Source organism: Megascapheus bottae, chromosome 17 (assembly GCF_031878675.1).
Source record: "Megascapheus bottae isolate mThoBot1 chromosome 17, mThoBot2.hap1, whole genome shotgun sequence".
NCBI lineage: Eukaryota > Metazoa > Chordata > Mammalia > Rodentia > Geomyidae > Megascapheus > Megascapheus bottae.
Genome location: NC_143525.1, coordinates 13,992,759 through 14,013,963, shown reverse-complemented (window position 1 = coordinate 14,013,963; position 21,205 = coordinate 13,992,759). Strand labels below are relative to the sequence as shown.

General features: G+C 37.0%; 1 protein-coding gene across 9 annotated transcripts in view; it reads left to right on the top strand.

Annotated features, from left to right (window-relative positions):
* Positions 1-21,205, top strand: part of Cep112 (centrosomal protein 112) — a 350,634-nt gene that overhangs the window by 258,985 nt on the left and 70,444 nt on the right. For 4 of the 9 annotated variants that reach the window (XM_090349879.1, XM_090349880.1, XM_090349877.1 and 1 more), the window contains 2 exons: positions 5,452-5,514; positions 12,361-12,510. The exons of 1 other annotated variant lie outside the window; for it this stretch is intronic. In XM_090349879.1, the coding sequence (XP_090206005.1) occupies positions 5,452-5,514; positions 12,361-12,510 (213 nt within the window). Of the gene's footprint in view, positions 1-5,451; positions 5,515-5,846; positions 5,918-11,266; positions 11,357-12,360; positions 12,511-21,205 lie in introns of those variants that run through there. 4 more of the 9 variants (XR_016538284.1, XM_090349883.1, XM_090349882.1 and 1 more) reach the window with 4 other exon arrangements.

Here is a 21,205-nt window from a genome sequence, read left to right as displayed (position 1 = left end):
ATAGTTAGGACTGTTCTACCACTTTTATGAATCAAAACTTGGGGTTTTAATTCATGTAACTCTTTGCTATTAGGTTTTCAGTTATTGATCTGTGTTTTAGAATATATATCTTAATTGTAGCCTATTTTTTACTGTTACATGAACTGCAATTTCCCTACAAACTGCATGTTCTCATTTCCCTATTAGTATCCTGTCTGTGAAAATATTACCTCCATATTATACTGCTTTATTATTGCTTTTCACATCAGTTTTCCTTTTAAAGAAGTTTGAAAATGGAAATAAAAAGTATAACATGTGTGTTGTGTGTGTGAATATGTGTGGTGTATAATTTCCTATGTCCAATGCTATTTAACCATTGGTATCTAGCCACATTTCTATATACCAGAGTCATTTTTGCAGTGTATTCTTGATGACAAATTCATTTTCTTTGAGATTTCTTTTACTTTAAGTTAGGAAGGATATTTGTAGTTTTATAGTTTTTAGGAAAGATATGTATTTTTATATTGGCATACTTTCTTGAAAGAATATATAAACTATTCATTTTATTTTTTTTCTGACTTGAATAACAAATGTGAAGTCTTCATCTTGTCTTTTTAATAATATATGTGCTCTCTGACTGCTTTTAAGATATTATCCTTCTTGTTCTTCATAATGTGTTATAATTTGTTTTGATGTGGTATTTTATGTTTGTCTTATATTTTGTTTCATTATTTCTTGAACTTGTAGTTGTAGAGGATTCTTTTCAATTTGGAAGTTTCTTAGCTATGACATACTTGAGTATTTTTAAACCTCCTCCTGGGATACAATTACTGGGTATGATATTGTCTCAGTAACTTCTAAGACTACTCATTATTCACTAAATTCACTCTTTGTCCCTGGGAATTGTTTGCAGAAGTGTACATTTCAGTTTGTGCATAAAGTTGTTGGCAGTTCTATTCATCTACCAAGTAAAATGCCACACTCTCCATCCCCATATTCATAATGAATATCTAATATACAATCCCCAAACTTAACACATCGAAACTGATTAGTGGATCTGATAGTTCTTTCCATGTCAAGTAATAATAATCTTATTTTCTAGTTGCTTAGAAGAAAAGTCTTGAAGTCATTCTTGAGTCATCTCTATCATGCAACACACTCAGCTGATTCTCCTGTCAATTTTTTTCATTGAATGTAACTAGTTTTCATCTCTTCTGTTGTCATTCTGTATTATTTGCAGTAGCTTCCCAGTTGCCTTCTTTGTTGGATTTTAGCTTGAACAGAATCTACAGTGACCTTTTTAGAACACTTCAAATTTCTCTTACTCATATTAAAAAACAAAAAACAAAACAAAAAAAACCATAGTCCTAGACAGGCACTAGTAGCTCACTTTGTAATTCTAGATACTCAGAAAGCAAAGATCTAAGGGTTGCAGTTCAGGAAAGTCTGGGAGATTCTTATCTCCAATTAATTAGCAAAAAGCTGGAAGTAAAGCTCTGGCTCAGATAGTAGAGCACACAGCCTTAAATGAAAAAGCCAGGGGAGAGCCTGAGTCCCAAAGTTTCCAGGCCCAGTATGAGCACAAAAACAAAGAAACAATTTTTTTTTAAATCTCAGCAGTCCCATATGAGATTCCTCAATTCCTGTTCTTTCTCAACCACATACTGTTCATGGAAGATGTTGCATCTGTTTCAGCCACACTGTCCCCTCTTCTGTGCTTTTTTCATGGTTTGCTGGTTACTATCTCAGGGCCCGAGCATTGTCTCTCTTGTGCCTGGATGCTCTTTCCCTGGAGTTCACCATGACTTCTTCATCTCCTGCAAGTGTTTACTCAAACATTGCCCTCTCAAAGAGATCTGCTAAGACTTTCATGTTTTTGAAATTACAAAGTACTATTACCTTTCATCATTCCCCTACCTTTCATCATCTTTGCCTACTTTATCTTTCTCTATGGCAATCAACCCATCTAAAATAGTACTTTTAGAAGGTACGTTACACCCAGGCTAGCCAAATGTCCTACCACTTGAACTACACCCTGTCAAGACCCTATTAAGATAGGGTCTTGATAACTTTTCGGAGCTTTAAAATTATAATCTTCCTACCTCCATCTCCTGAGTAGCGGGAATTACAGTTGAGCAGCATCAAGCTCCACAAGAATTGTGCTGTTTGCTCTTGTGTGCATAAACATTTCACAGAGGTAGGGAGAGATTCTTGCTTGTCTTGTTCAATTTTATAGTTCTAGAATTTAGGAATGAGTTATTTGCTTAGCTATAAAGGAGTTGATTTGGGTTATTGAGATTCAAGGGCTAGCTAGCCATAAACCCTACAGAGGAACTGCTGCTGACACATAGGCTTTCTGTACTGACCAGTATCTCTGAGAACTGTCTTTTTGACACTGCAATTAATTGGTGGATTTTCTAGTGAGTAAATGTTTCTAAAGCACTTAGAATAGTGCTTTGCACATGGTAAGAGCTCTAAGAGTGTTTATTTTTAAAGCAACAAATACTTCTTCGAGCATTTTGTGAAAAGTAACATTGGCAGAATGTGAACCAAGACCAATAAACTTCAAGAGGTTCTTGAGGCTCTAATTCGGTAATGGAAGAGGGACTTTATTAATCATTGAGCTGGAATTGAGTCTGATAACTTACTAGAGAAATAACAGTCATAGGCCCCCTCCTCTACTCTGGAGAAAAACAAAACTACCCTTTGCACTCAGTAGGAGCATAGATGCAAAGCTCTATGGAATGAACTTAAGTGCATGAAATATATGGTTATGAAAGTTAATTTCAGAAGTATGGGGTTGGACAGTAGAAAAGAAAAGGGGCTCCATACACAGTATCTTTGCATTCATTAGTTGAATTTACTTGTACCAAGGAATATGTGAAGGGCTTGGACCTGACTTTCAGCGTCTCACAATCTAGCAGAAGAGTCAGTAAACTGTAAGTCAGGAGTTCAACCCTATACTATACTAGGGAAGTACTCAGAATGAGTGCCTTCTTCATCTCATTATGACAGTGAGATAAATCATTCACTGCCAGATAAACATGGTAGACAGACTCACTTGTCTCTACTCTCTGAGGAAGTCCTAGTAAAGTGCAAAGAATAAAATGAAAGGAGGGGCTGGGGATATCGCTCAGTAATGGAAGATTGCCTCCCAAATTTTAAAAAGGAGGGTGGTGGAAGGAGGAAGAAATTGAAAAGAATATAAACAGTGGTTTTTAACCTTGGTTTAACCCTGAATAAACATTAGAAATAGCTGCAGAGATTTGTTTTAATTGCTGTACCTGGTCTGAATCCCAAATGAATGAAGTCAAAACTTTAGGATGTAATCCAGGCATCGGTATTTATATAGTATACTTTGTGCAGTGAGAGAGAGAGATAATGGTGGTACACATAAGAAATTACAGCATTTTTGAACTTAAGAAAGGACTGTATCAAAATGGAGTTGGCCTAATTATTAGCATAACAAAATACGAATCACTTTTGAGAGAAAAGACACTGTACCTGCTGTTACAAGTAGCAGAATCATCCATGTTGCTCAACTTTAGGGAAGCTTGAGGAATTGGAGGGACTGGGTATGAAGTAGGAATAGGTAAGTCTCTAAATGGATTTAGAGAGTGGATAAGAAGCAGCCAAATGATCAGATGATCCAGTCTATCTCATATTCACTCAACCTTACCCCTCAATTGCTCCTGGAGTTAGGTTTCAGAGGTACAGCTGAGGGCAAAAATGGAGACAAGATTGTGCAAGAGTTGCCAGCTTCAATACCCAGGCACCCTTCTGCAAACCAGGAGCTAGATCTGTGCTGCCAGCTATTACACTGGAAGATCAGCTTATGAAGAGACTGGCACAAGAGAACCAGGCACCTATGTAACATAGCAAGGGACATCTATCCATCCAGAGGCTATATAAATCAAAGCTGCTTCCAGTCAGTTTTAGACTGTCTCACTTTCAATAAGGAAGCACACCAAAGAACACTGGACATTTGAGAAAAGATTCTGAAGTGAAAGACAAAGGCTACAGAAAGTAAATAAAGGAATCTCAGAAAAACACTCTTTAGGGAACAGAAAAACCTTTATGTATATATGTGGATATGTGCACTGATAATTGACAGATAGATAGCTAGATACATAAATAGATACATAGATATGAGATTAATAACCTCAAGAGACACCAGTACTACCCTGTGCTATGGCTGATAGAGCCTTGGGCTCTGCCCCATGACTTCCTATCCGTAAGATACTGGGCAGGCTAACTAACCTCACAATGTCTGTTTCCTCATTTGTAAAAGGGGTGATGATAATGCTGTTTTAAAGAACAAAAAAATCCTTAGACATTATAATTAATAATACAATTTTAATACAATAGAAGATTTTAAAGTAGAATTTTTAAAAAAATAACCAGATACTGATGGTTCATACTTGTAATCCTAACTACGCAGGAAGCTGAGATCTGAAGATTGTCTTTGAAAGCCAGCCTAAGGGAAGCCTATGAGATTCATATCTCTGATTAACCATCAGAAAAAGCTGGATGTAGAACAGTAGTGACAGAGTCTGAGCCTTGAGCAAAAAACACTGGGAGACTACAGCCAGACCTGCATTCAAGCCTCAGGACCATCACCAAAATTAAAATAAAATAAAATTTTAGAGGTATAAAATCAGATTAAAACAGAAAGAGATCAGGCAGATAAATAGGCAGGCAGACCCCAAGAAATAATGAGAGTAATGATGACTCATACTTTTCCCAGAAATGAAGTATATAAACCTATGTAACTGACAGGAAAAGGGACCCATCTAGGGCATGTGACCTTTCTGAGCATTGATAGAGTGAAGATCCCAAACCCTTCCAAAGAGCAGAAAATTTGTTACATCCAAAGTACTGGAGCTTAAATAACAAAGGAATAATCCAATTCTAAGCAATGTGGACTTACTGTGTTTGATTTAGATATGTTTGTCACTTCAAAAGACAGGTCTGTGTTAGGCAGGGAAGGGCTCAACTCTTTATTCATTGAATCCAAAATTGTCATATCTGCCTTTGTCCAGGAGTACCTCTTGCTTTTATTTTAAAGCTTAGGTAAACGAGTACTAAAACTGCCAACTTCTTTTCCTGCTCTTTCAATTTTCTGTCCCCTTTTCCTGCCTTTCTACTCCCATTTCTTCTTTCTTCCTCTTCTTTACCTTCTGAGCTTTCACACTTTTGCTGTGTCTATTTCTGTCTCTCCTCCCTTTTCTCTTTCTATCCACAGAAGTCTTATGTTTGTCTAATAATTGGCAGGAGAGATCTCTTTTTTCTTCAGCTTTTTAAGTGATGAATAGTTGGCATCAGATCAAAGACAAGCCCTGTGGTTTTCTGGCTGCCCCAGAAGGGCGGTGCAGCTGGCGGGCGTCCCAGCTGCCTGGTGATAGGCATGTGGAAGAGATACCAAGCTCACAGGTCACCCTGTGTGTGTGTTCATGTGCGTGTGTTTTTCAGGCCAACAGCAGGCTGAAGCAGATTGAGAAGGAATATACTCAGAAGCTTGCCAAATCTTCCCAGGTAAGCATCAAGAAAAGAAACAAAACAAAGTAAAACTAAAACAAGCAGCAGAAATGAAACTAACACATCAAAGCCTTTATACTTCAGAGTTGAATTTACTTATCAGTTTTTATGGATTAGTATCACATTTTGCTTAATGTATGAATAAGTAAAATGTACTTTTATATTTTAGTCCTATTAGACACAGTAGGTATATTGAGCCATTTGAACTTATCTAATTCTCTCTCTCTCTCTCTCTCTCTCTCTCTCTCTCTCTCTCTCTCTCTCTCTCTCTCTCTCTCTCTCTCTCTCTCTCTCTCTGTTTCTCTCTTTCTCTGATGTTGTAAAACCAGCCTGTACACTTGAACAAGCCCAGGCTGAAGCCGTTTCACAAGTACAGGAGATACACACCTACATTTGTGATGTAAGCAGGTTGATACCATCTGCTTTTTTTTGCAATATTCCATTTCACTGCACCTAAGGGCTACTTGACAGCATAATTCATATGACAACTCTAGGTTAAATCAGCAGTTCAACTGTGAGTCCTTTGGGGGAAAAGAAAAGAATTAATGGATTTCTCTATCCATTCTTGCTGTGTGTTACAGTTTTACTATAAGATCCAACAACTCAATACTTGTCTGTGCTTGAAATATAACTATATAAGTAGTTATAATATTATTTAATATTAATCATTTAGGGAATCCCAAGCACTCTTTAGTTGCATAATTGATTTTAGAACAAGTAAGTTCTACTTATCTTCACTTTGTAGATGGAGAAATTAAGCCATTTGATTTTGTAGGCTTCATATGTAGTGTTTTTTTTGGGGGGGGGTTGTTTTTGTTTTTGTTTTTTTGAGCTCAGGGCCTGAGCACTGTCCTTGGACTTTCTCAAGGCTAGAGCTCTACCACTTGAGCCTGAGCACCATTTCCGGCTCTTTTTCTATGTATGTGGTACTGAGGAATCGAACCCAGGTCTTCGTGCATGCTAGGCAAGTACTCTACCACTAGACCAAACTCCCAGTCCCGATAGTGTTTGTTTGTTTGTTTGTTTGTTTTTTTAAGTCAGCTTGTCTCTATCTTTTCATGTATGCAGTGGTAGAAAACGTAGGTACCACATAGTAGGACTAACAACAATATGATAATAAAATGATAATATTTAATGTTTATGAGTGCTAAATGTGGACCTAGTCTTTAGTCACAGTACTCAGGTTGCAAACTCTTACTGGCCCCCATATTTTTAGTTAAGTAACCTGAGTCTCAGAGAGACAAAAATCACATGATAAATAAGTAACCTGGACTCAACCTGAGTCTGACTCCAATGTAGTGATCCTAGGCTCAGCCCCAGCCTAGCCCAATCCCTTCTATTTTTATTTTTGCCAGTCCTTAGCCTTGAACCAGGGCTGGGCACTGTCCTTGGGCTTTCTCAAGACTAGCGCTCTACCATTTGAGCTACAGAACCTGTTCTGGCCTTTTCTGTGTATATAGTACAGAGGAATCAAATCCTGGTTTTCGTTTATGCTAGGCAAGCACTCTACCACTAAGCCATGTTCCTGCCCACTCCCCTACTTTTAATATGGTAGAACCTCGCTGGCAATTACCAGTAATTGTAATTATTTATCAATAATTGGGCATTTATCAGTAATCTGTAATTATTTCTAAAATGTTTATGTTATATGATTCTCATCCCATTAGGAAAACACAGACTCTTTGTTTAAGCAAAAAGTTATACACGTTTATTCAAGAGAGGATGATAATGTCCTGGTTGTCATGGTTCCAGACATGGAGTCCTAAAGGAAAAAATATGAAAAATTGTCCTTTTTAATTCACTGAAAAATATTCTTCCCATCAACAGGAATTGTTGGGAGATGAGAGAGATAGTAGTGGAGTTTTATCTCAGGAGCTTGTACTTGAGCTATGCCCCAATCCTAAAAGAAATCTTACTACTACAAAATCCCTTGCTCGCATGCATCTACATCCTGCTTATTTTGCTTTATGTTAAATAGAAGAGGCAAGCAGAGAGTGAGATATAAGATAGCTAATAAAACTGCTTAAGTAATGAGTGTAAACAGGAATACTTAAGTTTATCTAAAGGAATGTGTGAAGAAGCCTGATTATATGACATTAAAGCAAATTAAATGTAAGTTAATATGGAAGAAAGCCTAAGCTTTCTACAGACCTAGATTTGATGCCAATCCTACCATTGTGTGTCCTTGAATGAGCTTACCTATCCTCTTTGGAATTCAGTGTCCTTATTTGTCAAAAGTAAAACCATTACTTACCTCATGAAATTGTTTTAACTAATGACAAAAATGCACTATGCTCATACATACTAAAGAGTTTCATACATGTTAGCAATTTTGTAGTAGTCTGAAAATTGCAATAGAAAAAAGAGGAAGCAGGGAGGAAAATGAAGGAATTGTTTCTTCAGATAGTACTGATGAATTAATGAGATTTGGAAACACAGAAGTATGTATTTTTCTAAGTAAAGATGGAGAGAAGATTGGAAACCCAGCCAGCAACGATTATCATGTACTGTAGCCACCATTTTATAAATGAAAGGATAATGTGATCCCTAAGAAAAAGGATCCAGGTGCCAGTAGCTCACACTTGTAATCCTAGCTACTCGGGTGGCTGAGATCTGGGATCATGGTTCAAAATCTCCAACAAACTACTCAGAAAAAAACAGAAGTGGTGCTGTGGCTCAAGTAGTAGAGAGCTAGCCTTGTGCACAGAAGCTCAGGGACAGCACCCAGGCCCTGAGGTCAAGCCCCACGTCCAGCAAAGAAAGAAAGCAAAGGAAAAAAGAAAGAAAGAAGGAAGGAAGGAAGGAAGGGAGGGAGGGAGGGAGGGAGGGAGGGAGGGAGGGAGGGAGGGAGGGAGAAAAAGAATCTCAGGAAGAATTTAGTAGCATAAGAAAAGATAACCTACATTTTCCTTAGAAGGATAACCTCATGTTTTGGTTACCTACCTCCAAATACACGTAAATAAGGCTGAAAATATTGATCTCTACAAACTGGCATTAAGTCTACAATGCTAGTCAATTCTGAGAAACAGATTATTTTAAAATTAACATTAAAAACCAGAAGCATGAATTGACTTTTTCCACTTTCAAGTTCTGATTTGCTGGAATCTCTAACTCATATCTCATCAAGCTGATGAGAGTGCCAGAAGCAAAATTGCTTAATTCTGTTTATCAGACTTTCAAAAATCTATCAAAAAATTAATGAGTGCATTGATGATGACTGCACTGGCATTTAAGAGAGCATCAGTTAAACTTGGAACATATTTTAAATATTTTCCTCCTTTAAAGGAAGTTATATAATCTTTCAGATCTTATCAGTCCCCAGTCCCTTAGGCTTTAGGTGTGTGTGTGTGTGTGTGTGTGTGTGTGTGTGTGTGTGTGTGTGTGTGTACAACCATGGTACACTTGAGGCCTGGCTCCTTCTGAGATCTTTGTCATCCCCATGGCATTTTCAGCATTGGCAATCTCTGGGCACACTCCCAGATACCTCCATCTTACTACATATTTGCTCCTTTTATTTATCCATGAATTAACCTTGCCTTTTAGTTTTAATGCAGATTCCCCACTCAGTTCAGTCAACTGGTGGCCAGTTTTTGTTAAAAGAGATGGCGCCATTTTGGAAGAATATGCATACTGAAAATGCGAAAAGGACCAAAAGGGGTTGCCTACCAACGTCCACCCTGTGCCAAGGGACCAGCTCCCTTCCTCCTATTGGATGCAGATTAGTGCCCATAGGCATAGGTGCCACATGATCCACCCTTCCAGTTCTTGTCACTCTCCAGGGAGTAGCCAGAAAAAAAAGGGTGCAGCAAGGGGCCACTTCTTTATATGTGTGTCAGGAACTCTAGTACTTGACTGTCCTTCCTACGTGTATCTTGTCTGATTTGTTGCATTTCACAGAAACATTTTAGAAAATAACATCTCAAACTACACCACAATCTAAAAAGCAACGGAATGAATTAAAGATTAAATTTAGTCTCAGTTTAGAATTCTTTCCAGGCCTTAATTAAGACCCCTAACATTTATGCATGTGTTTGTCCATGAGTTAGATTACTCCTGTAATCAGCCCAAAATAACTCATATGTCAATATACTAATTTTTAGTATCTATATTAAATTCTCCAGCCCATTTCCTTCTCCGAAGCTAGCACATGGTAAACATTTATGGTAGTACCATTGGCATTCTCTTAGATTTTAAAATTAGGTTTCAATCAAATTTGGAGGGGTTCTATTATATATATACATACAATGTATTTGCTTTCATTTTCTTTAGAAACACCTTAATATTATTCTATGCAAAAGCTAGATCATCTCAGTACTATTTAGCAGGTGATTTTTTTTTAATTTGTCATGATCATTCTTCTGCTATTTAACTATGTCTAGTTAAACTATGTAATTAACTATGTCTAGTTAATTACATGCATTGAACTGATATGAAAATAGTACATTTTCCTATCTAATTCTACAGCTAATAGACCTAAAGATCATGCTGCCCCTTACCTAAAGCAAGCATATTCATCTGATTATTCTCATTAAATCTCAATCCTAAAGTACATAAACATTAAATCTTATTCTTAAAAATCATAATGCTAATTTACATCATCATAACTATCACTCCATCAACCAATTTTTCTAGCCAAAGTCTTTTACCTCATTTTTTGGGGTTTTTTGTTGTTTTTTGTTCAAGTCATGGGACTTGAACTCTGGGCCTGAGCGTCGTCCCTGAGCTCTTCAGCTCAAGGCTACCGCCATACCCCCTTGAGCCACAGGCCCACTTCGTTTTCTGATGGTTAATTTGAGATAAGAGTCTCACGGAACCATGATCCTCAGATCTCAGCCTCTTGAGCCACCGTGCCTGGCTTTCACCTGTGTTGGACATTCTCTTCCTTATGTCACCTCCATAAGCCATGAAAATAGCTTTCCAAATATATTCTTATTTCCTCTCTAAGAATCCCCATTCTACCACCAAAGAAAATAAAGTTTCATTTTCCACACAAAAGCAAATATGCTCTTCTCAGCCCATCCTGGATTCCACTTGCAGTTCCTCCAAAAGCCGCATTTGTTTCTTTTTGATGTACTATTTTCCTAAGTCTTTAAAAATGATTTAAAACCCTTGTGATGACTTGAAATGTCCTCAAATGTTTTTATCATAATTCTTGAGTCAGTTTTGCCAATCTTAATCTTTATATATTTAAGAAAATAGGGGTTAGTTTAAAAGTACGTTAAATGTGTACATGTGATTAAATTGCACAGAACTAAACATACACTATACAATTACTTCCACAAAGTTTATGCAGCTTGAAAAATGAAAATATTTTTACTGTTTGGGCCCCTGTTCCTATATGGTATCAACTTTAAATTTCAGTTTAATCCAAGGAATTGGATTAAACTTCTTCTGGCTCTGTAACCAGGAGTTGATTATTCAGTCCATCAGTTCTTTACACTTACTGTAAGAACTTAACCTTTCCTGTTTCATCACAGAGCTAGCTAGGAAAATTTGAGTAGATGTGTCAATGGAAGAAGCATCTAATCAAAATGTAGACAGTAGATGAAAACTATCTCAGAAAATGATTTCCTCCACACTGGAAGTAGCAGAAGATTCTCACTTGCATTTAATAATATTAACATATGCTATTAGATATTTTATCATCTCATAGTTACCCTAATATTTGATTATCTGTTCTGAACTTAGTTACAGTGAGTTTGAACACTTCTAAAAACATTCTGTATAATGCCATTATTTGTGTCAATAGAAACAACTACTATTTCTGATGACTGTGTGAAGTTTCTATTATATTATGATGCTGTGACCTGGTTTTGCTGCCAACTTATATTGACAAAAAGTAAGCTGACTCCCCTTTAAGCACCAGCAGAATAATATTCTAATACTGTTTCCTTTTTTAGAAGAAACAACCATTTCCTGCTTTCAGAAAGTCATCACAATTGAATTTGAAAGGAAATGGATACATCCAAAGCAAAGGAACAGGAAAGCTCTCTGTAGACACATTAAATATCAGAGAACCCCCTTCACATGTTAATTAGATAAATTGGAGGGAATTCTGTCCAGGAAGGAACCAGTTCTCAAATGTAGACAATTCTGGTGTCTCTGAAATGGCAGATACAAACCAAAATAAATGTCATGAATATGAAGCAATTAGGAAGAAAAAAACCTATTTGAAAGTATAACTTCTCTTTAATACCAAAATCTTATTGAAAACTCCAATCCATTTGTTAAAGGAATGGCTTAGTGCAACGATGACTCTGGGGGCTTCACATCTTGCCTGTCTCCTTAGATGGAAGTCAGCTTCAACCATGTGAAATGTCTGACCTCTCTGTGTGCCTCTGTTTCTTCATTTATGAAAGAAAGATGGTACACTTGTCTCACAATAGTGACATAGAACTTGAAGTACTTCACTCAGTGTACAGACATTAATGAATACTTAGAAATTATTGTCTAGAATTAGATGACCATGGAAATAGTAAGACTTATGGAAGGCAAAATAGCTTTTCTCACTCTAATAGGTCTGTTTTTCAGCAAAATAAAAACCCGATGTTTTTCATATTTTTGAGATCACAGATGTTCTTCTGATGAGTAAATATTGAGGAATGTTATAGTGGAAATGTCTTCCAAATACACTTAGTTTAGCACTTGTTCACCATTCACAATTTTATTACAGTCTGTTATTGTGTGGAATTTCATGCATCATAATATATGATATGTTAATTGAAAATGTTTAGTTTGTGGGATAGTTTTGCCAAATCCATTCTTTTGTTAAGCATAAATACATATAAAATAGATGCCTCTCACTGAAGAATTTGAAGTTATAGCATGCTGTTTTCATTTTAGATCATAGCAGAACTTCAGACAACCATTTCCTCTCTGAAAGAGGAGAGCAGCCGGCAGCAGCTTGCTGCAGAAAGGCGGCTCCAGGATCTTGTACAAAAGTTTGAAGATGAGAAGAAGCAGCTGATTAGAGATAATGACCGAGCAATCAAGGTAATCTGAAGACTTCAGTAACCAGTGGTACCAGCTGCTTTAATGTAATTAAAAGGAGGCTGAAATCCCAGCAGTGGGCAGATGAATGCAGGTATCTGGCTTGCTCACACAGCCTGCAGTAATTCCATTCACTGGATTCTACCTTTGATGTATCCAGTGACTCAGGCTGACTTCCCTCTAAGAGATTGCATGCCAGCATAAAAAATCATTTTTGGCAAGCTCAGTCCATTCACATTGGACAAATATTTTTAAAAAAATACCTTGTCCTTTCTCTTGAAAACCACTTTGGAATTGTCTCTCGAAATTAGAATAACTGTTTCAGTTCAGTACTGCTGCTGCCTAGCACATTCAGAAGTCAGCCTCCAATCTACACTCTGTTCTTTATTCACATCCTTTCATTATGTATTCGCATAATGAGAAATAACCTGTTTGTTCCAGGCCTGGGATGCCAGCATTTGATGTGCTTTGACACAGCACAGGGTCGATCATTGCTACTGAGATACAAGGTTGTCTCTAAACAACTTCTGAGAATCACACCTTAATAGCAACAGAAAATTTCCCGGATGTGATTCTTTATGTGATAGGCAGTTATATCTCAAAGTAGTTTTTTTTCCTGGCCTCATAGCAATGAATATTATTGTAAGTGTCTGCAACATGCTGTGTTTAATCTGTGAGGATAAGCATCTGGAAACCTTTAAAAATAAGGCTTAAAAGAGAACAAAAAATTTAAAAGAATTCTCAGCAAAAGATGATTTTTTTCAGTGACTGTTGTAACAATACTTAAAGCATGTAGTCACACAGAGCAAAGAAAAATAAGTTCTATTTATAGAGGTATGTATTTCTATATATCCTCTAAGCCTGGACAGTATTGAATGGTATAAAAAGCCTTTAGAGATGGAAACCTTTGAAGCCAGTACATTAGCCTCCTCATTCTACAGGTGAGGATTCAGGATTTTGCTAATGATATTTCTTCTGTTTATTTATATGTGTGGGATTTTTTTTCCAAACATGTGTTGGGAGACCAAAACAAAGTTTACTTTTGAGATTCTAGTGATTTTAAAGCACCTTTCAAAGGTTTTCTGTCACTCACAAATGCCCACTTTTCTCTCACACAGACATCAACAAGTTGTAGACTTTGTTTAAATTGTTCTGGCTGTATAAAAGTTTCATTTTAAGTGAATTTCTTTTCCACTCATGTCTAAATACCAAGTGTGAGTCATTTTGAAATTTTAAATAAACACTTGAATCTTCCTGTATAAGCAAAAGAAAAAAATATGAATTGCCAGGCGTGGTGGCTCACACCTGTCATTCTAGCTACACAGGAGGCTGAGATCTGAGGATCACAGGTCAAAGCAAGCTGAGATACTAAAATCCATGAGACTCTTATCTCCAATTAACTACTAGAAATTGAGAAGTGGGGCTGTGGCTCAAGGGCTAGGATGGTAGCCTTAAGCTAAAGAGCTTAGGGACAAAGTCCAGGCCCAGAGTTCAAGCCCCATGACCAACAAAAAAAATCAAAATAAAAAAACAAAGTTGCCCTTAACAACATTATTGTAGAGCTATTTTGTGATGACTTTTTAAATCAGAAATGATTGTAATTAATGTAATTGCTCTTTTAAATTCTTTTCTTTTTCTGAGTTTAGAACTTGAACTCAGTACCTGATGTTTTTGCTCATTGGCTAGCTCATTTTACCACCTGAGCCATACCTCCAACCCCTTAAATTTTTTTATTCTTAGTTTTAATCCATTTACCTGTTAAAGGACAAAAGCATTTTGATTCTAATTTCAAACACAGGTCCAAATCACAAAAACAGAATTTTATGATGGTGGTACCTATAAAACATATTTTAACAAAACATATGCGCTAGATATTACTTGAAAATAATTTAAATTGTAGTTAAGATATAATTTTTTGATTCACTCACTTATATTTGTATAGAAAATGAAATGCTTTTCCTTTGCTAATGTCCACCAAAGTTGCTTAAAATAATAATTGCTATACCCTTGGCCCTTTATTCCAGGATACATCAAAAATATTAATGGGGGAGTTGGAGATTTAGCTCAGCAAAAAAGTGCTTGCCTAGCAAGTACAAAGTCCTGAGTTTGGTCCTCAGCATCATGGGGTGGAGGAATCTAAAACATATTAATGGAAGTAAAAGATCTTATTTATCCAGCATGTAGTATATAAAAACATGTAGTCATATTTATAGTGTGTACTAGACTAACATATATTTCATCTATCTCTCATTCCATTGAAACCTCACAATATTTTTTGCACTTCAAACTTTAGAAACTCATACCATGAAACTACAAAGATAGCAAATGTCTTGAAGTTTATTTATGAAAGATAAATGACCTCTAATTTCTCTTATTTACATAACACAATCTTTTAAAAAATGCAAAGAAAAAAAGTAGATCTGAAGATGCAGTAATCTTATACCATTCTTTAAAAAAGAAAAGTTCCTTTTAATTTACAATCCAGAGTCCAGTTTCAAAATGTATTCTTGAACTGTCTTGGTCATGGATATTTCCAAGATGAGAGTTTTCTTCATTCACGTAGGTTGTGGCTATCAGAAAGCCCAGGCTCTCCTTCACTGGAGGAGGTTAGTCTAGCTCATGTTGGTATACCTCTTCCAGTACTCTTCATCATCTTCGCTTTTGGAATATTTCCTCTGGCTCTCTTTATTAAAAGCTGCTGCTGTTGAACAAGGTTTGGAAGCAAGAGTCAGAGCAATTCTTTAATCTTATTAGATACAAGTGTGATACATGTATCTTCCTTTGTCAACTATGGTACATCCAAACAGAGATTTTCTGTAAGCTTTTTTGTGAGGTCTGCAGCTTCTTTTTCAGTTAATCATTTCTCAGGCCATGACTGGGACTTTCCCTTCCTTTACTCCAGTACAGCTGGCTGTGGCTTTTTAACCTTCTCTCCTGCCTTCCTGCCTTTCCTCTCTGCCATTTCCCCACCTTGGCTTCTTCTACCCTAATGGTAATCTTTATGAGAAAAGTATTTCCATTTCAAAGATTCAGTGGCCCAAGACCATACTGTCTAACAACTGGTAGAGCCAAGCTCCAGTCATTTTCTTACTTGAGACCCTATACTACTTAAGTACAGCAGCATACCTTCAGATCCTACATTCTGTTAAAAAAAATGAGTCAAACAACCAAGGACCCAAGTGGACTAGGAGATACTCCTGCTATCCTCCCGTCTACCTGAGTTTTGCCACAAAATTATTTGATTTGTGCATTCCAATTATATTTAAGTGTATTATGTATATCTGTATAGGAACATGGACAGATATAGACACTCAGAGGGAGGCACAGTCACCAAGAGACTTAGACTGTCTACAGATATATCAGCATTATTGGGGAAAAGGTATGCATGCGAACTGTGAAATCTATTCTACCCCCATTTGCAGCTTGGTAATGAGCCCACTTCTTTCAAATCATTGATCAAGAATGGAGAATAAATCCAGTACTCATTCCACCAGAACTCACAATAATTTCTGTGGGTATTAAAGCCAAGTTTTAGAAAACATTTGCGGTAGAAAGTAATCTATGAGAGTCCACTGAAAGGCCACCAGTTTGTGTAGTATAACTTGATGAGACATTTGGGGAGGGTGATTTAGCAATACCTGTCACTATTATTAACTTGTTGGGGAGACCTGCCTAGCCTTTGACCCATTTTCAGAATTTACCCTGAGGTGATGATTAAAAAGTTGGAGTGTGCTTTAACTAGTCAGAAAGATGCTCAACCTGGCATCCATTCAGTAATGTCCTTGACACAACTATTTCCTGAACTGTTCTGTGTCAGGCACATGTGATACCAGCATGCTCCAACACCTTTAGGTATCTTTCTCCATGGGTAATGAACTAGGAACTGTGATCTACTGAATATTTCAGAGAAAAATATTTAAGCGTAGTGAAAAGACTCACAAGACATATTTCCATGAAGATACAGGTTACAAAACATGTAAATATGATTCACTGTTTTTAAATAAGGGTACACAGACCAAGAGAAAAAGACCATAATCATATCAGAATTTTACTAGTACATATCTGAGTAGTAGATTTTGGTGGCTTTTCTTATCACAATATATGCATATATATAAATTATAACATTACATTTGTCCAAGTGCAAATGTTTTGTCTTTTACCTATAGATATATAGGCACATTGTAAATACCACAGATGAGGAAAGCTATGCAACACTATGTTTCTTTGGGTCTGGCTTACTTCACTTAGTATAATTTTTTCCAGTTACTTATTTTAGCTCATTACTACATCTAAAATAAAGTTTATAAAAATGATTATCTGATAATTATCGGTGGTATAAGGGGAGGCAGCTATGTTACATGCTTGTAATTCTTGAATCCAAAGCTGGCTCAGTGTGTGGTGTCGCCTGAGAGTCCTCATGGCGTTACCTACAGGAGGAAGCTTGACTTGGGCAGGAATGTCAGATGGTTGCAGGACCTCTCCATGTGGCCTTGTTAACACAGTAATAAGTTGTTGCACATGGGGCTCAATGTGGAAGACAGAGCATTAAATGATGAAGGCAAGACCCTGCACTTCTCTTAAAGATGTCCTAGGCATGGCCGGGAGTTTGGCCTAGTGGTTAAAGTGCTTGCCTAGCATGCATGAAGACCCAGGTTCGATTCCTAGGTACCACATATATAGAAAAAGCCGGAAGTGGTGCTGAGGCTCAAGTGGTAGAGCTCTAGCCTTGAGAAAGTCCAAGGACAGTGCTCAGGCTCTGAGCTCAAGCCCAGGACTGGCAAAAAAAAAAAAAAAAGATGTCCTAGGAAGATTCACAGTCTCTCTCATCTTTTCTTTCTCTCTTTTTTAATACACAAATAATGTTACTATTCCAGGCCTTTTGTATCTACTGTTTCTGGACATTCTCTTCACTTCATACAAACTTCCACATAAATGAATTTTGACTTTTTTTTTACCTTTTTCCTAAGTTCTCAACCAACATTTCTAACTACTGGTGAACATTTTTTTTTACCAGGATGGTCAATAGATGGCTAAAATTAGACATTTGAGACTAGAATTATCTTCCTACCGCTCTTCTCCTAGCTTCAGCCTGTTCTTCTTCTTACTGTATTGGATCCCTGGATGGTGGTATATCCCAGCACTCAGACAGGAGACTTGAGGGTTCCAGACACTGTCTCACTCTCTCTCTCTCTCTCTCTCTCTCTGTATATATATATATATATATATATATATATATATATATATATATATATATATATATATATAGATTGGAAGCAAGTATGAGGGTCTACATAAGATAAAACTCTTTGGGGTACTTTTTTGTGGTCATTTGTGAGGCTTAAACTCAGGACCTGGTCTTCTCTTGACTTACTCGCTTGTGGTTGGCATTCTACCACTTGATCCATGCCTCTACTTCTTACAGGTTGTTCTTTTTCTTTTGTATGTATTTGCCAGTCCCGGAGCTTGAAATTAATGCTTAGGCAAGGTCCCTGAGCTTACTTTGCTTAAGGCTAGCACTCTATCATTTGAGCCACAGTTCTATATCTGGCTTTGGTAGTTTATTGGAGATAAGAGTTTCAGGGACTTTCTTGCCTGGACTGGCTTCAAACCATGATCCTCAGACCTCAGCCTCTTGAGTGAGTAGGGTTACAGTAAGAGCTACCAGTCCTACTGGGTTGCTGTTTTTTGTTGTTGTTTTTTGTTGTTTTTTTTTTTTTGCTAGTTCTGGAGCTTGAACTCAGGGCCTGGGCACTGTCCTTGGATACTTTTTGCTCAAGGCTAGCACTCTACCACTTGAGCCACAGTACCACTTCCAGCTTGTTATGTGTTTGTGGTACCGAGGAATCGAACCCAGCACTTTGTACAAGCGAAGCGAGCACAGCACTACTAGGCTACGCTCCCAGCCCTGGGTTGTTCATTTTTAAGAGTAGTGCAGAGGAATCCCTAAGCCAAACCATTGAGAACCACTGTGCAAATGTCGCCTGCTCTTCATTATCAGCTTCCAGTCCTTGACAGAGATGTCATGCTTTCTCTGAGTACAGATACCATGGAAGTGTTCTCATGTTCTGTGTAAAACATCATCTGTGAGATGCCTGATCACCACTGTAAAAACATTCTGCATCACTGTAATACAGATCATAGCCCTTCATCCAAATCCTTGAGGTTGGTGCATTTTACAAAATAGAGTCTACATATCCAAAGATTGTACTGTCTTCTTAGTGGGTGTGAAAGCAACACATTGCCTCTAGACACATACATGAACAAGTGACATGTATATATATCCCCCAAAATAGGGCGAATAAGAGGTGAAAATATCTTTATGTCATCAATCAGATTTTGTTGCCAAACTAGTTAACCACAAAATCACAACCTTTGGAAAATCATTTAAGACTTTCAGAGAACCTCTAGATTTCAGAAATGAAGATAGGACATATGTTTTGATTACTTATTTTCCTCACAAACTGGAATCAAAACTTCTTGAGAGCAAGCATTTATTGCAGTCTTGTTTCAGTAGACATGCTTAGAAATATGCTGAATGAATGATATTCACTCACAGATCAAGACTCTGTTAATGAAGCTTGTCGCTTTATTTTTATGAAGTTTTATTTACGACAAATTTGTAAATATTTTGCTGTGATTTAAAACATATAGGGAAATAACTCAGATATTGTGGCAACAATGAAATATTTTGTCTTGTTGGGCAGAATCTAATAGAATATTGTTTGATATATCTAATCTGAGAATATAAAATATATGTTCCAAGGGAAGTACCCACCAAAGACAAGTTATCTGAATGTTAGCACTGTCCACTGAGATAGCAGTTCATCTGAAGGGAACCTTAGGAATAGTTCTAATAGAGAGTTTGGAACATTCTTCTGGCCTTTCTATACGGCCAGAGCTAAGTCCTTTCTTCCAGTATATTGAAAGCTTCTCACTATGAAGCCAGATGTCCAAACTGAGATGTCATATCAAGGAGAAATGTTGTAAAATTTTGCTTGCAGGTATAGAAAAGAGATTTTAAAACACATGCTTCTCCCTTGGCTGCTGACTGGAGTTCACAAGAAAAGGTTGTCTGCTAGAAATCTGGTCTGTGTTACCAGAAGGACTTGATGGAGAGAGCAAATATTTCATAAAATTGAGCAATTCTCACTGTGCTAAAAGCTTACAAGAATCAATTCCCAAAGAATAAAATTACAAACCTCATTGTAGAGTTTTAGTAGCATTGAGAAACAGAATTCTCAATGGCTAACATCAAATGGCTTTGTTTGGGACCTGTTCATAATTTAATTCTTGTCTCCCCTGCTTGCATATCCTAAAGGAACAGAAGAAAGTAGCATTATCTTTGTGTCCTCCTATATAGAATTAATAATACTAAGAATAGAAACACATTTCCATCCCACACAAGAAGGCTTGTCTGCTAACTCAGAAGGGAAGACGGAGCCAGTCAGTCATAGGAGCATAAAGCATTAGTGCCATTTTCGAGGAAGAATGCTTTGGAAGAGAAGATTGGGTACACTGTGACAGTGGATTCTGACCTGGCTTCTTAGAATAAGGAGAAACAATAATAAATGAGCAGAGACAAAATGAACAGTTCTCTCTCAGAAGTATGTACCTCACACCTTACCTTGCCATTCTCTAGCAAGACTTTATTTCAAAACTCATTAAAAAATGGGTAAAATATTTCAAATTCTAGGAAAACTATGCTTAGCCCTTGATACACTGCCCCAAGTCACAGTTCGATGAGTAAATGAGGGAGTCTGTGCATGTGCAAGTAATGTAAAGAGTACAGACTAAGATTCCCCTTCACCAATGTCTGAGGGAATTGTACCCTTTGGAACTAAGCAGGTGGCTTTATTATTGCATGGCCCCCAAAAGCAACTACTCTGGTTACTGCACCACTTGGACATACATGGATTATTTAGATTTTTTTCCACTTGGACATAAATGGATTGCTTAGACTTTAACATTTAAGAATTCAATTAATATTTGGAAATTTTCAGCTTTAATATATGAGCTATATCTGGGATAGTTCAAAACGATTCTAATGAATACAATGCTTGCTGGAATATATGTATAAGAACCAACAACAAAAATTACTGAATAAAGATCATGTACATACTGCCTATATGCATATGCAATAATAATATATTTACATTTGCATGTATATGGAGAACTGAGTTATATGGAGTCCTATTCAATAGAAGACTTTAAATGATTGATAAACTAATTTTATAAAACAATTTTATGCTGTCTTAATTGGCTGTTTGATCGTCTCTCTAACCATCTGAGCTTCTGTTCCTCTGATGACTCTCTTCACCATTTGCCTTTCAACCTTTTCACCATTCACCAGGGTTGAAATGTATACCTCTTTGTAATAATTACCAGGATATTTCCTCCTGTTTCCCAGAATTTATATCTGGAAGAATTTAGCACTTTGTTTTAATGCCTCTTCCCTCAACTTTCTTTGGTTAAAAGCAGCATCCAGGTATGTGATTACCAGCAGGGACAGTTGTTTCCCGATGAAGCATTTATTTTTGATTCCTCAGGATTGTGGTGGTATTCAGCTTTATCATCACAAGATATATTTTTGGTTGTCCAGAATGGCAGACCTATATACATACTCCCTCTTGTAGTTCTTAATAGCTACCATCCATCCTCTGCTCCTTTATTTTTCTAATGTGCCTCTACTTCAACTCTT